The sequence below is a fragment of the Camelina sativa genome, chromosome 8 (genome assembly GCF_030686135.1).
Source record: "Camelina sativa cultivar CO46 ecotype springtype chromosome 8, ASM3068613v1".
NCBI lineage: Eukaryota > Viridiplantae > Streptophyta > Magnoliopsida > Brassicales > Brassicaceae > Camelina > Camelina sativa.
The window spans coordinates 6,011,293-6,031,954 of NC_141887.1; the positions used below are offsets into that span (position 1 = coordinate 6,011,293).

The following is a 20,662-nucleotide window of genomic DNA, read 5'->3' on the forward strand; positions in this document are numbered from 1 at the left end:
GTAAAAAAGTGAAACTAGCTATTTTCTTTACCATGTCATGTTATGATTAATATGGTGGATCAAACATGAAATTATATCAAAAATGAAATTATCTTTACTATCTCAGATTCTGTTAAAAAGATATGCGACTCAATAAGAGAAAAATCATAATTACATTGCCATCTTGTTGCCATTAGCAGCAGACTGAGTTTAAAGATCTCTCACCTAATACTTTTCAGTTGCTATTGCAGTAACTGATCTTCAATCATATCAATATAAAAAACTTAAGAGGATTTTTTACGTTGTATATATATTGGAAAAAAATGTAGCAGCGGCTTCTCATTTCCATTTTTTTTAAATTGTGATTCACTAATATATGTATTATTTTGCATGCATGCACATGCGCTTCACTGTTTATCATTTAGTTGTCAATTTTGGACCACCCTCGACTTCCTCCGTATTTATTCACTTAATTTTAATCAATACAACAAGTCGTCGTTGTAAAGATTTTTATTTAATTTTCACATTTATACTTTTTCTCTTTTCACATTTAATTGTAATGGTTTCATATATCAATGTATTACATTATAAAATATTTTTTCTTTTAATTATTAGAATCTAGAGAGGTAAACACTTACAGTACATGACTGTTTAAATTTTATATATGAAAACGTAATTGTGTAAAACTATATTTATCTATCGCCAACGTATAAAGTAAATAAAAGATGATAAACGTTTACAAATTGCAAATCTTGGTTGGTTCCCCCAAGAGATGGTATAACTAAGTTTATTTAAGTATTCATTTTCCAAATAACTACAATCGCGCGATAGTATCGTGTTACTGGCAGAAGGAGTCATGGTTTGAGCGAATATGTATAATTTTCTATTATTATTACCTGCTACTCATAGTTCAAAGTCAAAGCTTCTGCGTGTTATTTGGGTGTGATTGGCCTCCATTAATTGCTGTTTTCTCAAGTTATGAAATTCTATCTCGCTAGTATATGGTTCACTTCAGAAATAAACTATTTATTTATTTTGGATTACATAAGTATCTATGCTGTTTCCACTTTTTTGCAGTGAGGAGAGGACTAATTTATAGTTATGTTACACAATTGGTTCTAAAAGAATTATATACATATTGTTTTAAAATATAACACCATGAGAGTGATATGTGAAAAGTAAAGGATGTTTTTTAAAGTACTGTCGAAAGAGTAATTTTTCATGAGTAATAGACAAGTACACAACTACACATCATAAGAAGAATGATCATAATTAAAGTTAGACAAAAGTAAAAACTCAATCTGATAAACTTGTTTATAAAATGAGGGGAAAGAAACAAGATAAATATCCAGATAAAGACGAGAGATGTGAACCGTGAAGAAGTGGATAAAGATGCAAATGCTTTTGGTTTTAGTTTTGTTGTATAGAGAGACCACCAATTCCACCAATCAAAGCCTTTTTTGTTGGATTCCGTTCACACCAATGCCCAAGCGAATATAATATTTTTGTCGTCACAAATCTGAATCCTAATCATTGTATTTCTCACTGCAAGGAAAATAGTAAGAAAATGCAATTTACTAAACACGTACACCAGCATGCATCAGAGTCAGCCTTTGCAGTGGCTAGCTTGCTGTATATACAAAAGCAATAATACTTAGAAACCAAGAATGTTTACCTCTTCAGTGTACGTAAGATCATATAACGTTAAATACTTATCAGAATATTAATATATCGAATATGACATTTGATAAACGTCACTAAGTTTAGAAAACTTTCAAGTCTATAATATATTGCAAAGCGACGGTTACAATTTGTTTCGAAGTACCTATAATTTCCGCCAAATCTGTAAATTGCCATGGACATGTTCACAAATCTCGTTTAGTATACTGATTACAAAATTTCAACTTTAACATACGTACAACTCAAGCAAATTAGTTAATTACTGGTTTAACTCGTATCATAGTCATAGCTATATGCCTTTTAACTAATTAATTTAATCTTGTTTTTTAAATTAACCTTTTACCAATAGTTTAGTATGTATGTTTTTATAATATTAACTTGTAAAAAAAAAGAATAACAAAGTGTGGAGTGAATTGTGCTTTTAGGGGTTTTCTTTGTGTAAATCGTCGGAATTGGTATTTGGTCAACCATAAGACATGGTTTTAGTTGGTATACATATAATTAGCTCATAGAAATGACCAATGACTCGGTATATATCTTATACAAATGTTTTGTGTCTTGACGTTTAACATATGGAACCTGCATGGCTGCATATATAAGAATTTGTCTCGAGTACAATATTAGGTGAGTATTGTCTCGTGTACAATATCGAAGTATCTTCACATTAGCTAACACTACTGGGTGTGTAGACACTACGATGAACAATATTAGGTGTGTATCATTTTATTTCGTTTTCCGCTTTGTGTTTCTTCTATAGCAGTTAGTAATCATTCAAGTGGTAAAATCTTAGCGCCCAATGGTGATATGTTTACCAATCCATTCCGTCGATATACACACAGAAACTAGAGACCGGTTTGATGGGTTAATGGAGGAAGGTAGTGGGCTGAGGATTGATGATGTGACCCATCCTAATAAGAACGGCAATCGTACAACTTGCGGCTGTAAGAGAGAAAGAGAGAGAGGTCCCAGTGACAAGTGTCATGACACGTGGGCCGGTGGTTTAGGAACCAATCAGAGTGAAACTGCCACGTGAGATTTTTCCACGTTCCGACAACAATCAAAGCTTCCTTCTGTTTCCTTCCACCATCCTTCACTCTTTTCTTTTCCAGCAACCTTTTTTTTTTTTTAGCAAACTATAAAAAAATGTGGACAGTAAAAAAATGAAATACGATATTTTTCTAGATATTTACATTTATCTTCATCGTACAATAGAGGGTACATTGTTCCAAAATATCAGGACAAACTCACCCCATTATCCTATCATGTGCTTAGCCATACAATCAATGAATCAACAATATGATCATTATATATATATATATATAAGCTTTTAAGGATAAAGTTAGGAAATTAGTGATACTTTAAGGATGTCTAACATGTATATATACTCTAAAGGGACGAAAGGCTTGTGTCCTTTGGTTCCACTCAACATGTTGGAAAGTTGCTTTATAAATTCACATAGATGCATATGTTGTAATCTTAGCTTCGAGGGATGTTGCCTAACATATATGTACAGAGCTTCTGCTATAGCAATACAGTTCGAGGCTGGAAGATTGTCTCATATATATCCATATCGCACTTAATTACTGTTCACAGTACAAAATTCCCGTGATAACAATTTCTGAATTAGTAGCTATTAATTTTAGGTTGAATTCATATGTTCATTCATATTTTATTATTTTATGAAAATTAGATATCAAATATCTTCGTGCTCATACAACCAAATAAATACTTAATTAATTATAACACTTGTTATTTGGAGGTATATTACACTGTTCAAATAACAGTTAACAAACAAACATCTGAAAGGTGATACCTCTCGGTCGTGACACTGTGACTTTGCTCAATGGTTCCTCGCTGTTATCATAAGACTACGTACGTACTAAATATTTGTATCAGATTTAATTAATTTCTGGTAAAGAAAAATGGGTTACACGGGAGGAAAGATATATGAGAATTGTAGCTGTTAGTCAAAGTGGTCCAATAGCTTCTATGTGAACCGGCCACCGCTTCCATTCTTTCAAACATTTATGCTGCGGTGGAGAAATCCTACATTTTTTTTTTCTTCTTTTTTTGTTTGACAGATATATTCGTCGATAAAAATATGTAGAAAAGTGAGTAAAATATGTAGAGAACACTAACCATAACTTAATAAGTTGATGAAAACTCGTCCAGAGAGATTGTTGCTGTGTGACAGACAAAAGTCCTATGCTTCCTAAAGGATTTATGCGGCGGACATAAAAAATTGAGCCTATTTAACTGATTTTCTAAGATGACACGTGTCACAGTTAATTGGAAATATTGTAATTTGACTTTTTCTTTTTAACAAAGGAAAAAACACATAAAAGAGTTTAATTAACAAGAGAGATTCGATTTTAAGTGTAAGAAAATAAAATTGGAAAACACGAGATTAGTTTTTTTAGTTTTCCAACATGGGAACAAGAGGCGACATGCACAATAAGCATATATTGCTCTCATAATTATTATATACTACTACTAATTAATTACTATAATTAACTTATCTAAAAGGCACGTCATTGCCCTCTTCAAAGAGCAAGGGTAACATTGTCAATTCGAAACCTCTCCAGGCATATTCCGGTCGGTCAATTGAGGAGGTTGAGAGAGCCGATTTAAATTAAAATTCCCCAATTTTTTTTGATTTCTCTCTTTTATTATATTCGCCTCCGCAGCATAAACAATTCACCTCCGATTCTCAAAACTCTTTTAACGATTATCAAAAATCTCGATCACAGATTCCGAGTTATATCCTCCTTCTCCGGCGAGTTTCGATTTGAAAGTTTTGTTTGTTTTGCCGATCTGATTTTCGCGATCGAAGCTTCTAGAAGAACGATGTTTAACGGATTGATGGATCCTGAGATGATTCGTCTCGCTCAAGATCAGATGAGCCGTATGACTCCTGCTGATTTCGCTAGGATCCAACAGCAGGTTTTTTTTTCTTCTTCTTTCTTTCTTTAATTTCCCAATTCAATTTCATAGATTCATTCATTCAAGTTAGTTCTGATCAAACTTCTTTCCCAAGTCTGTGTAAGTGTATAATTTATATGATTGGTACAATTGGATTCAATTTAAAAGTAGCATTCTGTTTTTTTTTTTTTTTTTTTTTTTTGGGTACAGATGATGTCAAATCCAGATTTGATGAATATGGCAACTGAGAGTATGAAGAACATGAGGCCTGAGGATTTGAAACAAGCTGCTGAACAGCTTAAGCATACTCGCCCTGAGGATATGGCTGAGATTGGTGAGAAGATGGCTAAAGCTTCCCCTGAAGACATTGCTGCTATGCGTGCTCATGCCGATGCTCACTTTACTTATCAGATTAATGCTGCTCAGATGCTTAAGAAACTGGTTGGTACTATTATTTCCTTCCTCATTAGGGAGGTTTTATTTATCCTTTTTTATCGAGTTTGAATAGCTGTTGGAACCAAGGAAACAGAATGGGGATGCCTAGTTTTTCAATTGAGTTGTGCTTTGGATGTTAATCTCATATGCTGCTACGTTTGGCAGGGAAATGAGCTTCATAGCCGAGGAAATTTCAGTGAAGCTGCGGAGAAATATTTGCGTGTAAGTCTCCGTACATTATTGTTTGTCATGCTACTTGACGTTCCAGTCTCTTATCAAGAAGAGTTTAATTTGTAACTTTTTCTTACAATGGTTCTTCGACCATATCACAGGCGAAGAACAATCTGAAAGACATTCCATCTTCTAAAGGTGGCGCACTTTTGTTGGCTTGTTCTCTCAATCTCATGTCATGTTATTTGAAGACGAATCAGCATGAAGATTGCATAAAGGAAGGTTCTGAGGTATGCCTACACCTTGTGTATGTTCTGTTTTCTTTTTTTGTATGTGTGACATGTGATGTCGTACATGGCTTTAAGATCAATCCTGTCTTAGTGTTCTTCTATAAATTTACATTCTTACATGCATTCAGGTTTTGGCATATGATGCAAGGAATGTCAAAGCCCTATACAGAAGGGGTCAAGCATACAGAGATCTGGGCCTACTTGAAGTGAGTTCTTGTGTTGCTTATACGAAGTTTCTTGAGATTCCTTGTCAATATTATATGTGCGTACTTTAACTAACTTCTCAATATATGTTTACTCATTGACTTTCTGAAACTATCAGGATGCTGTCTCCGATCTAAGCAAGGCCAATGAAGTTTCCCCTGAAGATGAGACAATTGCCGATGTGTTAAGGTATGGATTTTTTTAATTTGATTACTGGTAATGTCATGCTTTTCAGTTCTGCTTATTTTAGAGGTTTGGATATCAACTTTTTAAAAATAACTTTGACTTTAAGTTTTATCTTTTATGATGCAGAGATGTTAAGGAAAGATTGGGTGTCGAGGGACCTGGCAATGCATCAAGAGGTATTATATTTATCCCTCAAAGATTTGTTCGAAATAATGCAGTGTATTATCAATTATGTCAGACCAGACGTTTCTTTGCTGCATTTTTTTTTTGATATGCTTCGTCCATGAATTAGGAAAAACAAATGAAAAATTGTGATGTTGTTTGTTCATTAGGTGTGGTGATTGAAGACATAACTGAAGAAAATACTGTTACTTCCGGAGACAATAAGAAACAGTCTAAAGAGGTTACTGGGACACAACGAGAAAGCAATGTTGGTCGTCATGCTCAGGGCGTAAAGACTGACGTTGATGGATTGCAGGCTCTCAGAGATAACCCAGAAGCAATCAGGTTCAAAACCTTTCCAAACTAGTGTTTGATGTGTTGTTTCATCTGTTTCAACACCTAATATTTGTGCTCTCGAAGACAAATATTATCTAAAGCATCCTTTTTCTGCTACATGTGGCAAAATTAGAATGACTTTGTAATTCTTTTTATTCTTTCTATGGCCTGCAGAACATTCCAGAACTTCATTTCAAAAACTGATCCCGATACACTTGCTGCTCTGAGCGGAGGCAAAGCTGGAGATATGTCACCAGACATGTTCAAAACTGCTTCGAGCATGATAGGGAAAATGTCACCTGAAGAGATTCAAAAAATGGTTCAAACAGCCTCTTCGTTTAAAGGAGATAACCCTTTCACCTCGACTGGGCCATCTGCAGGAAACGGGTTCGCACCTACACCTGACATGCTTAAACTCGCATCTGATATGATGGGTAAAATGTCACCAGAAGAGCGTGAGAGGATGTTCAACATGGCATCGTCTTTGAAAGCAAAAGCTCCAGCTTCAACATCGTACAGCAATGCAGAAGCATCTGAACAACGTGAAAGTTTAGGAGCGAGTGGGATGGGTAGTTTTGTAGGTGAGTCTAGTTCTTCAGGTAATTCCTTTGTGGCTCCAAGAAGCGGTTTCGAATCAAGCATCCCTTCGGCTCCACCGGCTGACTTGCAGGAGCAGATGAGAAACCAAATGAAAGATCCAGCAATGCGACAGGTTTTTGTCATTTCCGGTTTATATCTGACCAATTTACTCAACATAATGTGATTGTAGATGTTGATATAGTATTCTCTGTGTTTCGTAGATGTTCACGTCTATGATAAAGAACATGAATCCGGAGATGATGGCTAGCATGAGCGAACAATTCGGAATGAAGCTTTCTCAAGAAGATGCTGCAAAAGCTCAGCAAGCCATGGCTTCTCTTTCTCCTGACGCCTTGGAGAAAATGGTATGCATTCGGTTTATGAAAAACCACAAGAGGATGTGAAAACAGAATAGTGTGGAGTTGATTGTATAGTTGTCTCATGTGTAAAAATGTTGTTTGCAGATGCGATGGGCGGATCGGGCTCAAACCGGGATAGAGCAAGCGAAGAAGGCAAAGAAGTGGTTGCTTGGAAGAGGCGGATTGATCTTTGCTATATTAATGCTCGTCTTAGCAATGGTCCTTCATCGGCTCGGCTATATTGGAAACTAAAGGAAAGGAATCAACGGTATCTTAAAAGACTTAATTCCTTCGTGAAGATCAGACCAGTCTTCTTCGGTGGGTTTGTAGTTTGTAAAACTGTAACATGGTTTTTATCTTCTTTTTTTCCCCCGACTCTCGTTTTTTTTTGTTGGTCGCTTTTTTAACCCACTTGTGTCTAAATTTATTTATACCTTCTGTAGTGTTTTAATTAGAGATAATACGACATTTTTTTTTAGATATTCCTTATCTTATACACATAATAATTATTTCTCCTACAAAGTACAAACCAAGAGAGTTTTTTTCTTTTATATGTCGGAGATGGATAAGTTTTAAGAGTTCAGGAATTCAATTATGAATAGGGCATTACAAATTGAAAGTTTCTTAATTTGTTTTCCTTGTTTTTTCTTTCTCCTTAAGTTTCAAAATTGCTATAATGAAACAAATAACCGTATAATCAATATGCTCGTCAAATTACATTCTTGTTTTCCTTTAAATCGAGTTGTATCCTCTAAATCTATCTCGATGGTATCAATAAGACTGATACCATAACAATCAACATAACCTTGAACATTCTAAATCAAGCGGCTTCGTTTTTTTTATTTTCTCAACATGAATCCCCATCAAGTATTCATTAGTATAATACTTTTCTATTACATTTGAAAACCATCAATAAGTGATCCATATATGCTACAATTACAAATATCTTTTTGTCAAAGATAATATAAACTCTTCTTAATTAAAATTCAACTTTGTTTCATTTAATTTTCTGTTATAGTATTATTTAATTAAGCAATTCATAAATTAATTAGAAATTAATATTGTATCCTTATAAAATTAAAATAAATATCAATTCATCAATTTGCAGTCTTAGTGATATACAACGTATGAATAGCAGCAGTTACCATCAACGTTTGGCAAAAATTAAATCAAACAAAGTTGAATTTTAATTAAGAAGAAATCAGCCGCTGATATTCATACCTTGTAGAACTAGATAAAACTCATTCGTTTTGGTTATGAAGAGATTCATGATTTGTTTGTCTGCATTTTATTCATCATTTACGGTTAAATTATTATATCCTTATAAAATTAAAATAAATATCAATTCATCATTTGCAATTCATGATAGTAATTTTGAATGGAGAGTTATCTGTAACATCTTCCATGCAAAACCTTTTCTGGGCAATATATGACATTGCGATACAATATGCACCCAGTTGTTTTTGTTTAACTTTTTTTCACTGTAAAAAAACTTACCTAAATTATAGATATACATCAACCGCGATCTGGATCTACTAAATTGTTTATATCTTCATCTTCTTCTTCTTCATCATCAGTAAGAACTTCGTCGGAGATCTCGAATTCGACGTGTTCCTCTTTGTCTTCCTCTTTATCAGACTTCATACTTTCTATCACCGCCGTCATGCCTTCTCCGTTCAGCTTCTTTGAGTAGCTCTTTCCCTTTTTCACCTCCAAATTTATCAGGCATCCAAACACATCAAAAATTTAATTGGAAGTTCTGAAAAAAGATCCTCATGTACTACATTTGAAGATACAAAACATAAGTTATCATTGTTGTTTAGAAAATAAACGAGTTTGTTTGATAAAACAAAATATAGAGCACAAAAAAATGATTTTGGTCTTTAGTAGATCTAAAAATATAAGTTAAGAATAAAGAAAAATGAAATTTAGATAAATAAGTTTAATGATGTAATCATAGATCCATTAGTTTATCATTGAATATATATACATGGGGGTTTTTTTTTTATGATTGTATATAATGGTAAGTTAGAATATTATAATTTTTGAAATAATAGATTTTGAAAAATTAAAGAATATTCAATTTTTTTTGGCAATTGGATTTAGAATAATCAAAATAGATAGCATGTAATATTTGAAAATATACTAGTTTGACAATGAATATCAAATGGTAAAAGATAAGCTCGCCTTAAATAAGGATTATCTTTAAATATATAAAAGAGATTTCTCGTTTCTTACTAAAATGTCATACAAAACAATTTTTTTTTGCTCACTTGATAAAAGTTACCACAATAGAATATATAAGAAAATATACCTAAATTTGAAGACCAAATAGAGTGAAAATCCTAAAATATCTAATAAAATTTTAGTAACAAATCAAACAGTTTCTCTAAATTCAATAAAAAAAATCATCTTACAAAACTAAAACTAAATCCCAAACTATAAAAGAAGGAAACATGTGTCATAATATGGGACCCAGCTAAATCAATGTTTTTTGTTAAAGTGTAAAATGGGGAATATATTTTCTTTTTTAAAAATAGAATAGAAAAAAAAAATTAAAATATTCTTATTTTAATTTTGAGAGAGTCAATAGAGACCACAAACCCCCCCCCCCCCCCCCCCCCACGCGCAGAGAAAATTAAAAGAGAGGAAAGAGTTCCTTTTCTCCTTTTGTCCTTTGTCTTCTTCTTCTTCTTCCTCCTTCCTCTCCCCGTTATCTTCGGCGAATCATCATGAATCTAGGGTTTTGTTTTCTCTCATAACCCTAGATTTTTTTTCTCCTTTCTCTTCCATCGAATCTTTGATTGATCAATCCCCTACTATCTCATTTTCTTCCTTCTCCGTTCAGCTCATCCATCCGATTCAATCCCGATTTCAAATGGAGGTTAGTTAGGGTTTTCGTTTTTTTTCTTCTGAATTTCATTTCTCCACGGATTCAATTCGATCGATATGAGCTTATAATTTTGATTTGGTTCGGCGTAATTGTATTTGGGGGTTTTCGTGTTGAATTGTTAAAACAAGTTTTGTCTGTTGATTCTGTCGTCTTTAGGTTTTGGGAGTTTTGATATCTGAGGATTGATTATTTTTTTTTTACAGGGAGCGGCGGGAGAAACGGCGACGTCGGAGGGGCATCTGACTTCAGCAGCAGCTTTTGTTGAAGGTGGGATTCAAGATGCTTGTGATGACGCCTGTAGCATTTGTCTTGAATCCTTCTGTGATAGCGATCCTTCTACTGTATGTTATGTTCTACTTACTACTATGTACCCCCAAAACTTTTTCCATTTAAATTATACATCGATTCATTCATTCTTTGTTTTTTTTTTTTTTTTGATTTCGCAGTTGACTAGTTGCAAGCATGAGTATCATCTTCAATGCATTCTTGAGTGGTAAGCTGCTCTTTAAACACTTTGTGCATTTACCACAATAGAGATACTATCATTGAACATAAAATATTCCAAAGAAGTTGTTCTTATAGAATGTGTGGGTTTTCAAGTCCTCTCTGTTCTTTATGTGGTGTATGTGGGTTAAAGAGTTTTTTTTTGTCTTGGTTTTGGGAATTTAAGGGGAAGTTAGGAGATTCTAATTACAACTCGAGATGACGAACCTTCAATAATCTATACCTTCAAGTTTTGTATTCGTGTTTCTTTGTGCCAAGCTTACCAGGTCCCTGACATTTGTATTTCAAATTTAAAGGTGTCAAAGGAGTTCACAGTGTCCAATGTGTTGGCAATCACTTAGTCTCAAAGACCCCACTAGGTTAATTTTTTCTCCTCGTACTACGATTTTTTTTTTTAATTGGTAAATGGTAACATTACCATGAGGAATCCTTGATAGAGGTTTCAGTTGTGTGTATGTAATAATGTTTTTCAGTCAGGAGTTGCTTGAGGGTGTTGTACAGGAGAGGAATTTCCGCTTCACTCCATCTAGAAATGCCACCATATTTCGTCATCCAACTCTTGGCGATTTTGAATTACAACATGTATGTGACTTTTTTTTTTTTTTTTTTTTATCATTTTGAGTTTATTACACATTTTTCCTAGTGAATTGATTGAGCTCTATCTCTGTACAAATCTCTTTTAATTTAGCTCCCAGTTGGGGTGGATAATGCCGAGATTGAAGAGCGAATCATTCAGCACTTGGCTGCTGCTGCTGCTATGGGAAGAGCGAGACATGGGGTAAGAAGGGAAGGCCACAGAAGCAGGTCTTCAAGTCAAAGCCATCCACAGTTCATGGTGTTTTCTTCGCATCCTAATGCTTCTTCTCCTGCACCTCATCCCCCCATGCCTTCTTCTCCATCTCAGAGAGATGAGAGTGACACAGTCACAAACCTTCCGCTGTCTCCTCACAATGGTTTAGGGGAGGGTTCAAATCAGCCACAAACACCTTCTCATCCCCGCCAGGTTTCTCCCTCGGCATCTGATTCAAACACCAGGTCTTCACCTGAATTCTCATCCTCTGTCGTCTTTTGTTACGGTGTAGTCATATGCAGCCAATCTGATCCTTCCTTTGCTAACCATACACAGGTCTGTTAATCAATCTTCCCCAAGTGATCAAGATAGAGCTGGACCATCAGAACTCCAATCATTTTCGGAATCGCTAAAGTCTCGATTAAACGCTGTGTCAACGAGGTATCCTGGCTCATCTGGCTAACTTTGACCTTTATATCGATTTTACTATTTTCTAAATGATTTCTGATGCACACTGTAGATACAAAGAATCGATATCAAAGAACACAAGGAGCTGGAAAGATAGATTTTTTTCTCGCAACACGTCCATGGCAGATATTGGCTCTGAGGTTAAACGAGAGGTCAGTGCCGGGATCGCCACTGTGTCCCGCATGATGGAACGTCTAGAAACGAGAGAAAACAGTAGGCCCAGCTCTGCATCTGTATCAGATGTCTCAGAAAATTACACTCCTGAATCAAACAATGAGCATAATAGATCAGAAGCGGGTGGTGAACATTCTATGAATGAAAGAGGTGTTAAAGATACATGTGCGACTGGTTCTGGTTCAAGCTAAATAAGCAAGTGCCAGCATCTTGTTGGCAAAGGTAAATTTTTGACTCCTTGCTCTACTGATTCAGGCTAGCTTATCCAGTGTTTGTTCATCAATGGTTAGTCATTGTAGAATTCGTGTTCTTATTTCACCATCAACTAAGCTTTAGCCTGTCTTATCAATTGCATTATTCACCCCTTGATCTTCAAATTCTACATCATCAGTGATTTTTACATACTGATAGTTCATTATGTGCTCGCAAAAGAGATATTGTAGATGATTAAGGTCTATGCAAACCTGAAAATATTTGTTGTATCTTACTATTTTTATTTTTCCAAAAAACTGAACAACAAGATCCTTCATCCATGTTAAAGCCTGTGTTTCTAAATGAATGCTAAGATCTTGTTCTGTTGTCTGTGTTTTGCAGAGACAGGGAGATGATGGCCATTGTGAAATTCTGATAATATATATATACAGAGTCAGATGTTTCAAAAGCGTGGGAGAAGCATTAGGAAGAAGGTTTGTTGATAATGTAAAAGAGTTTTCTATTTCTCAAAATAAAGAATGGTTATTTTATGACCAAAAGGATGCTTTGAGATGCCTTCTTCTGTGTTATGTATGTTTAAGCAAACCCAAGAAAAACTAAAAAAGAAAAAGAAAAGAGTAAAGAAGACTTACTTATGTATCAGGAGGGTTGGTTATTTGGTTTGTCTGTTGTAAATTCACATTGTGGTTCACATTACGGATTTCTTATCAATATTACTTATGTATCGCCAAAATTTTGGCCAAGCAAACCCACCAATTTGATGTATCTATTCTAATGCTTGTGTATTTATATTTTCTGCTACTAAAATAATTGGAAAAAAACTATGGCGGTGCGTTAATGATAGCTTTTGTTTTAGTTATTGACACTGTAAGATTTATGATCTCATACAAAACAGTTTTTATACACCTGCCTTTTGAGAGAAAATTATGGATTTTCTCAGATTCAAGCCACTACAGAAAATCTTCATCCATTACGCTTATTTGTCCATATTTTCTAAACCGTACTAGTTTTTCATCATTAGTCAAAAGAGCAAACGCATTCAGAGTTCACTACCAATACTAAAATCCGCTCTAAAAACATCATGAATTCATCTACCAATCATGAAAAGAGAAAGAAAAAAACCTCTAAAAACCTCGAATTCATCTACCCCTTTGTATGCCAAACATGAACATTCCAGAAATAGACACTTCTCGGAAACAATTTTTGCCTGAAAACTGAGGCCATTGACTTCTCATCTCTTTCTCTTGGTACCAGAGCCTCTCCCTGTAGCTTTCTTCTCAGCAGACGCATCTGCTGCTTTGCCTTTGCCTTTACCAGCTGCTTTTCTTGAACCAGAGCTCCCAGCTCCCTTCAAATCCAATTCAACTTGGATCCCTGCAAAACCCGATTGTAGTTCGTTAAGAGTTAAGAGATGTGGAGTAAAGTTTAGCCAAGAAGTCGTCGCTTCGACCAAGATATATTAATTTTGGTTCTAGACTGACTGTCTTTTTGAAAGAGAAGACAACTTATCATAAGGCATAACAGGACCAACCTCTAGCATTCAGATTTTTTAGATTCGACTCTAGCTTTTCTCCATCATTTGCTTCTTCTGGAATAGCAGAAAGACAAAAAAAACAAAGAAACCCAGTCAGGATTCCATGTGGTCTAGTTCCAAGTCCCATTAGACACCGAAGGGAGACTCTTCGTGTTATACAGGCCAAGTTACCTGATTCTACAAAAATAATTCATTCACAAAAATGCACAGTACCTGAGTCTTCTTCAGCGTCTGATGCATTTTCTTCTTCATTTTCTGCTAACGGCTCGCCATCCTCATCTCCCAAACTATCAACAGTTGGCTCCAGCATAGCAGCTATTCGCTTCTTAGGGGCCTTTTTCATTCCCGGAAGTTGCACCATGTCAGCAACACGTACCATTCTGGTTTTATTCAACTCATTATATTTTCTAGTCAAAGCTGCTTTAACTGGAGGTGGAACACTCTCCATCGGATTTGCACGCCCCTGATTTGTAAAGTTTGCAATACATTAATGAAGATTCATTGTCGCAGCTGTGGCAGTGATATCCCATGAAAAAGGAAATCGTGTATACCTTAAATTTTCCCAACTCCATAATAGTATCAAAGTCCTCCTGACTTATAGAGTAGGAGTTCATGAAATCAACAACTTCTGAAACAGCTTCATCCTAAGTACATATTTTAACATAAATATGATTTTAATTAACAGATAACATAGATATCTTTTTATATTTAATAAAACAAGAGTATAGTGAGGTTACGAACAATAAACAAATATTAGTACGTCAAACCTTAGGCAGCGTCTGAAGTGGGCTAGTCAAGCGATTCATGAGCAGGGGAAGATAATCAACACGAAGAGTCTCCCTGTGGTCAATATTGACGTTTGTCAGAAAGTTGCAATAAGAAAATATCACATAATATTGTTAAAAGGACAGGCAGTATGTACACCAAGCTAACTCTTCAGAGACGGATGAAATATGAAGAAAAGCAAGGTAGCAATTAAATAAGATAACAATTTACTAGCAGAAAGAAGTAACCCATAAGGCTAACTGTACAGGTGGAAACAACCTTCCAGAGCTGGATTCTCGGGAAGCAAGGACATGAACATGCAGATCCTCCATTAACCGTCTATTTTTTCCCGCAGTAGAATTCTTGCCAAGCCACCCACCAAATCTATTGAAGTTACGCTCACCCTGCATTGAATAATTATGCATGGTTAATCTAAATTATGACATTTTAGGCAGCTCTAGAGCAACAAAACGGAGAAACAGGCTCATACCATAACCATAAGTATATGCTATAGTAATCATGCTCAAATTTTACAACCTAGAAAAGAACTAACTTTTCTGATTTGCCAATATATGAGTTGTGCATTGCATACTCAAAATCTTTAATGCAGAAAAAAATGCATCATCAGAAAAAAGAGGCGCATTGAATGATAGCTAAAGTTTCCAGGTCACATTCATAGCGTGAAATGAGCTTTACTGAAGATCATTACCTGCTCGAATACCTCCCTTGATCCATGCAACAACGAAGCTCTATTCAAACAAAACAAGTATACGTCAGTTCTCAAGTATTGGAAAGCACATTATTCCCTGTAATTCTACACCGGAGAACAGAAATCCATACAAAGACACAACAACACATATATACATGGCAGCATATGATTTATTCAACCTGATCTCCATCAAAGACGAACTTAAGGTGTAGAAAGAATAGTAAAAAATGAGAACACTAGAGAATAGACATGGCATATACATCAGCAACACACACTTCATGTGGAGGGTAAATAGCACTTTTGGTAAAAAGAATCAATTTTCTTCTCAAGAAGTGGAACCAACTTACGGGAGAATAGAAGATGCAACACAGCATGACTGAGAAAGTTGCCATTGCCTGTATCTTCGAATCTGCACGTTGATAATATCTCCATCCGCAATGGATTCAGCAGCACGAGCAAGTAACTCCATTCGTTTTGTCTCATCTTTACCTGATGGCCTATAATTGAGATAGTTTTCCTGCCCAGATGGAAAGAAAATACAGTCTTAAATTTAACGGTAAATGAAGTACAAGTCTCAATGTTCTATACGTTCTCATGTGGGATTACAAATTTCAGAAATCACTAATGTTAGAGGTACCAGGAAATTATTTAATGTTCCAAAAGATATAACAAAACAACCCCACAAGAATCCAAAATAATAATAGACCTGTATAATTAGAGGAACCAAATCAGGATCACTCATGCTCAGGTCAATCCGTTCATCCATTCTCAGCTTCCCACCATTATAACTAAACAACCTGGAAAGAAATCATTTATAACGAAGTTTTACTACAAAACAAGGGAAATAAATTTTCTTATATAACAGCAGCTATATGACTTAACTTCAGAAAATTGGCAATGCCAAACACTTATAGAGCATATATTATACACTACTATGTGCATCAATGATGAACTAAACTAAAAGACTTGAGGCATTACTTGTCAACAGCTGAGAAAGGGGAAATATCTTCATCCTTAGCACTGCTTAGCAGGCGCTGCCTGATATCATCGTACTTGATGGCTGACATGGACAGGCTCATATATTGGAGCTGATTTAGGGCCAATCGTATGTCACCATTCACTCTCTCAGCGAGTTCTTCCAGGGCAATCTGAGAAAAAGGAAAGATAGATGATGTTCAGGGGACAAACTGATAGCACATAAGCCCCACCACCAAAATGCTTTATGAGACTAAGCAGAAAAAGAGGAAGTAGTAGAATACAGGAAGAGTGGACACAGAGAACACAGGACTCAAGTTCTATTCTTAGGTGTTTAATCCATTACAACTGGCATACGCTTTCCCAGGGGAATTTCAAGAAATGCAAAGGTAGGTTTAAAAGGAAAAGAGTGTTGCATAACACAGTACATTATACCATATCTACTTCTATTCCCATTTGTTTAATTAGTAAAAGGGGCCTGACATGGACCAGATTTCCGGAAAGAAAATAGTCTTAAAAAGAAGAAAGTTATATGGAACTGGCTAGCATTGACTAATAGAAGTTAGTGAAAAAAAAAAAAAAAAACTTTACAGAATCTTACTTCATTAACTTCAAGGCCTTCTGCCTTAGCAATATGCATCAGCCTTTTTCCCATCTGTAACAAAAGACAAGTTGGTTTCATAAGATAAACAGACATTGCTAACGATAAAACAGAGGATATACGGCCACTCAGATCCTCAATGCAACGGAAACTTATTAGTATATTTTTATTTCCTAATGAATATAGAAGCCTTTAGCAAATGGTCAACTATTAAGCAGGTGTGAAACTTCATATATTTCCACAATACCCCTATCGTCTAAAAGTATAAATGGGTAACTTCTTGTCAACTGCTCGAAAAAGTATCTGATGGTGGAAAAATCGAAAAAGATAATGAAGAGCTCAAGGCCTAATAATGGTACAAAGAAAAAATGCCAAAGAGACAACCATTGGTCCATTGCATGAAATCCTGTTCACAATCCTATCAAAAGAAAACAATCATCTAAATCCAACCTGCTGTTTCGTGGGCTTCCGGAAATTGAGGGGAAGACAATAGTTTACTAAACTCTTCAGTTTCTGACTGTATTTGTCATTGCAAATGCAGATGATAGGAATCTTTGATATTTTAATGCTAGCAATAAGATCGGCAACACCTCCCCTGTCGCCTGCAGACATTCCATCTACTTCATCCATGATTAGAACAGTCTTCGGGTGCTTTGACCTGAAGATCAAATCTTCCACCAAGTCAGGAAAAAATACAAGCTTCTGGGACTAGGGCCATAAAAAAATAACACCAACATACCTATCCAAGTTAGCGGCCATGGCTTCGTTATTGACAAGTTCCTTCACCGTATTTGCATTACTACCACCAATACCTTTGGCGATATTCGAGTTCGCCTTTCCACGACTGTCACTAGCATTAACCTACATTGAAAGTAAAAAGTCCATCTTCCAAGCATGTGCAAGATATTGTATCACTAACCAATGAAATTGAAATAATTATGAGCTAACCTCAACTGTCTGGAAACCAAGCATCTGACTAACCAACTTTGCTGATGTTGTTTTTCCAATACCAGGTGTTCCGCTCAAAAGTATAGCCTTGTTGGCACCGGCATCATTCACTTTCTTCCCCTTTCCTTTACTTCCAGTACCTCCAAATTGATCATGCCAGTGGGACAGCCAGTTGTGAATCTGAGTTACCTGCAATTGATTTGATAAAGGATCCATCATTTTCATGTCATTGAACAAAAAAGCAACATACAATAGTTTCAATCACGTACCAGTGACTGATTCCCAACAATCTCATTTGGAACCTTCGGTCTGTATTTTTCCGTCCATGGCAAGGAAGTCTCAATAACTTTCTTTTTTCCTTTCGCTGGGGGAACCTTGTTGGGCGAACTTTTTGCTAAAGGCTTTCCTAAAATATGTTTGTCATCACTATTAATTGTAAGGATAACTGAGAATAAATGGACACTGATTAAATGGCTCAAGCGTTTACAACTGAAGCCAAAAGAGCAATATCTGGAGACATGTAAGTAAATTTAAGACACAAACTACAAAGTTCATGCAATACAAGAGTATGATTCATACCTCTTGTCACTTCTTTCTGAGGGCTTGTCTTCGGTGGTGCACAGACTTTTTCAGTGCCTTTGTTCGTCCTTTCAGGCAGAGACTTTTTTATGGGTTTCGAGGACCGGATCATGTCAAATAGGCCATCCTCTGTAAGGAACTTAGTGCTGAACAGAATATTATAAGTTAGGATGCTAGAAGACCAAAAACACCTCAAAAGTTTATTGTAATAACATTGATGAGCACACACCCCAGCTCTTTAGCTTTTTCAGATTTCCTTCCGCCGATATCTTCATCACACAAAAGGTACGTCTGAAAACAAGAATTGTAACTTTACGCCATTACCTTTTAATCCAACAAAGGGAAAAAGAAAATTAACGGTATGGAGGCAGACCGTTTTCTTGCTAACAGAGCCTGTAATACGACCACCATGCCGCTTTATAAGATCTTCTGCTTCTTCTCTTTCTAAACTGCAATGTCAAGAGGGTACACAAAACTGTAAAATGAAATACAAACGTGGAAAAGGCATGAAGTGCGTAAAATGAAATACCTATCAAGTGTTCCACTAATTACAAATGTCGATCCAGCTAAGCAATCAGGGGTGCCTTCAGGAACCTCCTGAAAACAGAGACAGGTCAATACATTACGACCTCACGTAATAGTCAAGATAAGGTAAGAGGTTTGATCACATAAGGGGCAGACCTTTTCTCCTTTATGCGGTGGGTCTTTCCTTTCACCAAAATTCATAAACCCACCTCGCCCTCCACCTCTACCTCTTCCAGCAGTTGGGGCCCCTGATGCAGCTCTACCGCCACGGCCTCTTCCACCTGATTTCAGAGGAGTCTCCTTTTCTTGGGCATCTTCACCATCATCATCCTCGTCTTTATCAACAGTTTTAGTTGCGATTCCTCTACCTGACCCCGACTTTAGTTTTTTGCTGGGAGTGCTATCACGAGTCTTCCTTGGAATAGGTACATCAAAATCGTCATCGTCATCATCAACCTTGGTAACCTTTCTTGGACGGGGCTTGCTTAAATCATCAGAATCAGTCTTAAGTTTCCTCTTGGCAGGTAATTCTTCCTCCTCTTTCTCATCTTTAACTATTGTTTTATCTTTCCCAAAATACTTGCTCGTTTTTCTTCTAGCAGCAGTTTCCAGGTCTCCACTAGGCTGCCCCAAGTGATGAACAGAAACAACACTTATTTCAATAAACAAACCAAAGATATATGACTGTAACAGCAACTAGCATATTTGAATCGCCTATAACTCACTCCCAATGGCTCTGAAAACAAAGTAAAGACAAACAATATGTGTTTCAAGTTTCATGCGACCTCACAGAATGCAATGCCAATGTCACAAAGAACCCACTAACTTCCTTCCTGCTAGCAATACCTACTCCAGTGTTTCCCTAAGATACAACACATACTAAACTCACCTGCTCTGATTTTATGGGTGCAGTCTCTGCAGCACTTTTTACAGCACCTGTCTTGGAAGAGGTCGATTTCGGAGCACTTCCGTTCCCTTTTTCATGGGCTTTCATAAACCACTTCCTAATATCCGACTGCAAATTCAAGTACAATAGATGCTATCTTTATCAGTCCTACATACTTCATACCTCTAAAACTAGTACCAAAGAAAGAAAACGAAACTTCAACTCACCATTTGCCCGTCTCGAGACTTCGACTACAAAAAACAAAGAGTACAATGCTGCAGCAAAACCACAAAAATTAGAAGTTGGGATAAACGAAGACTCGTAATCGGATGAACTTGAAAGCATGCGTAAACCCTAGTAACAATCGGGATCAACAGAATCCAGCAATATATATTTTATCGAGGCAAGAGGCTTCTGAATTTTCTTAGGGTTATGACAATTTCACAAAATCTAAAAAGAGAAGGATAGAACAAGAGAAACAAAACCGAACCCTTGCTTATCCTCCGGCGATTTTTCCGGTTACAAGCAAGATTTAGGCGAAGAAGATGAAGAAGAAACGGTCGCCGTGTCTACTCCTAATGGCAGCACACCTCTATTGTAAAAAGAGAAGTTTTCTGGAGAAAAGCTTTTTTAATTGAATCCCTCGTTTTCTCGAAAACTTGTGATAAATACTTTAAAGTTCTTAAAAAACATATTTAACCCAAAAATTATACCTGATACCGGTAAGCACAGATTTAACCTAACCGGTGAACCGGTGCAAAGCAGAACGAACCAGTTACTCGTCTTGGTTAATTT

At 36.0% G+C, this 20,662-nt stretch overlaps 3 protein-coding genes across 3 annotated transcripts; 2 read left to right on the top strand and 1 right to left on the bottom strand.

Moving 5' to 3' along the window:
- The first annotated feature begins 4,165 nt into the window (after positions 1-4,165).
- Positions 4,166-7,785, top strand: LOC104706488 (outer envelope protein 61). Its single transcript, XM_010422685.3, has 11 exons — positions 4,166-4,602; positions 4,792-5,022; positions 5,182-5,238; positions 5,349-5,477; positions 5,606-5,683; positions 5,800-5,870; positions 5,994-6,043; positions 6,200-6,374; positions 6,540-7,077; positions 7,166-7,309; positions 7,409-7,785. The coding sequence occupies exons 1-11, from the start codon at positions 4,507-4,509 to the stop codon at positions 7,553-7,555; spliced, it is 1,716 nt and encodes a 571-aa protein (XP_010420987.2). The 5' UTR covers positions 4,166-4,506; the 3' UTR covers positions 7,556-7,785.
- A 1,995-nt stretch (positions 7,786-9,780) lies between these two features.
- Positions 9,781-13,093, top strand: LOC104706489 (E3 ubiquitin-protein ligase RHF2A). Its single transcript, XM_010422686.3, has 9 exons — positions 9,781-10,187; positions 10,400-10,537; positions 10,643-10,689; positions 10,997-11,059; positions 11,174-11,282; positions 11,389-11,735; positions 11,827-11,931; positions 12,011-12,354; positions 12,727-13,093. Exons 1-8 carry the CDS (start codon positions 10,182-10,184, stop codon positions 12,321-12,323), a joined length of 1,128 nt encoding a protein of 375 aa, XP_010420988.1. The 5' UTR covers positions 9,781-10,181; the 3' UTR covers positions 12,324-12,354; positions 12,727-13,093.
- A 241-nt stretch (positions 13,094-13,334) lies between these two features.
- On the bottom strand, positions 13,335-20,569 carry LOC104706490 (replication factor C subunit 1). Its single transcript, XM_010422688.3, has 23 exons — positions 20,358-20,569; positions 20,095-20,142; positions 19,871-19,996; positions 19,138-19,605; positions 18,986-19,053; positions 18,830-18,905; positions 18,686-18,747; positions 18,457-18,602; positions 18,147-18,283; positions 17,878-18,066; positions 17,669-17,790; positions 17,380-17,587; positions 16,930-16,983; positions 16,332-16,501; positions 16,060-16,150; positions 15,701-15,870; positions 15,354-15,393; positions 14,924-15,048; positions 14,647-14,719; positions 14,431-14,523; positions 14,093-14,342; positions 13,877-13,933; positions 13,335-13,719 (listed from the first exon to the last, which is right to left on the bottom strand). The coding sequence occupies exons 2-23, from the start codon at positions 20,095-20,097 to the stop codon at positions 13,577-13,579; spliced, it is 2,871 nt and encodes a 956-aa protein (XP_010420990.2). The 5' UTR covers positions 20,098-20,142; positions 20,358-20,569; the 3' UTR covers positions 13,335-13,576.
- Positions 20,570-20,662: the final 93 nt, after the last annotated feature.

Coding starts and splice junctions, on each gene's coding strand:
- LOC104706489 (XM_010422686.3), top strand. Junction 11,283..11,388: donor GCGATTTTGAATTACAACAT/GTATGTGACTTT, acceptor CTTTTAATTTAG/CTCCCAGTTGGGGTGGATAA. Junction 11,736..11,826: donor GCATCTGATTCAAACACCAG/GTCTTCACCTGA, acceptor AACCATACACAG/GTCTGTTAATCAATCTTCCC.
- LOC104706490 (XM_010422688.3), bottom strand. Junction 18,603..18,685: donor GAAAAAGCTAAAGAGCTGGG/GTGTGTGCTCAT, acceptor TATTCTGTTCAG/CACTAAGTTCCTTACAGAGG. Junction 14,343..14,430: donor TGGAGTTGGGAAAATTTAAG/GTATACACGATT, acceptor TTTACAAATCAG/GGGCGTGCAAATCCGATGGA.
- LOC104706488 (XM_010422685.3), top strand. CDS start 4,507: ATGTTTAACGGATTGATGGATCCTGAGATGATTCGTCTCGCTCAAGAT. Junction 5,239..5,348: donor CTGCGGAGAAATATTTGCGT/GTAAGTCTCCGT, acceptor ACCATATCACAG/GCGAAGAACAATCTGAAAGA. Junction 6,044..6,199: donor ACCTGGCAATGCATCAAGAG/GTATTATATTTA, acceptor TTTGTTCATTAG/GTGTGGTGATTGAAGACATA.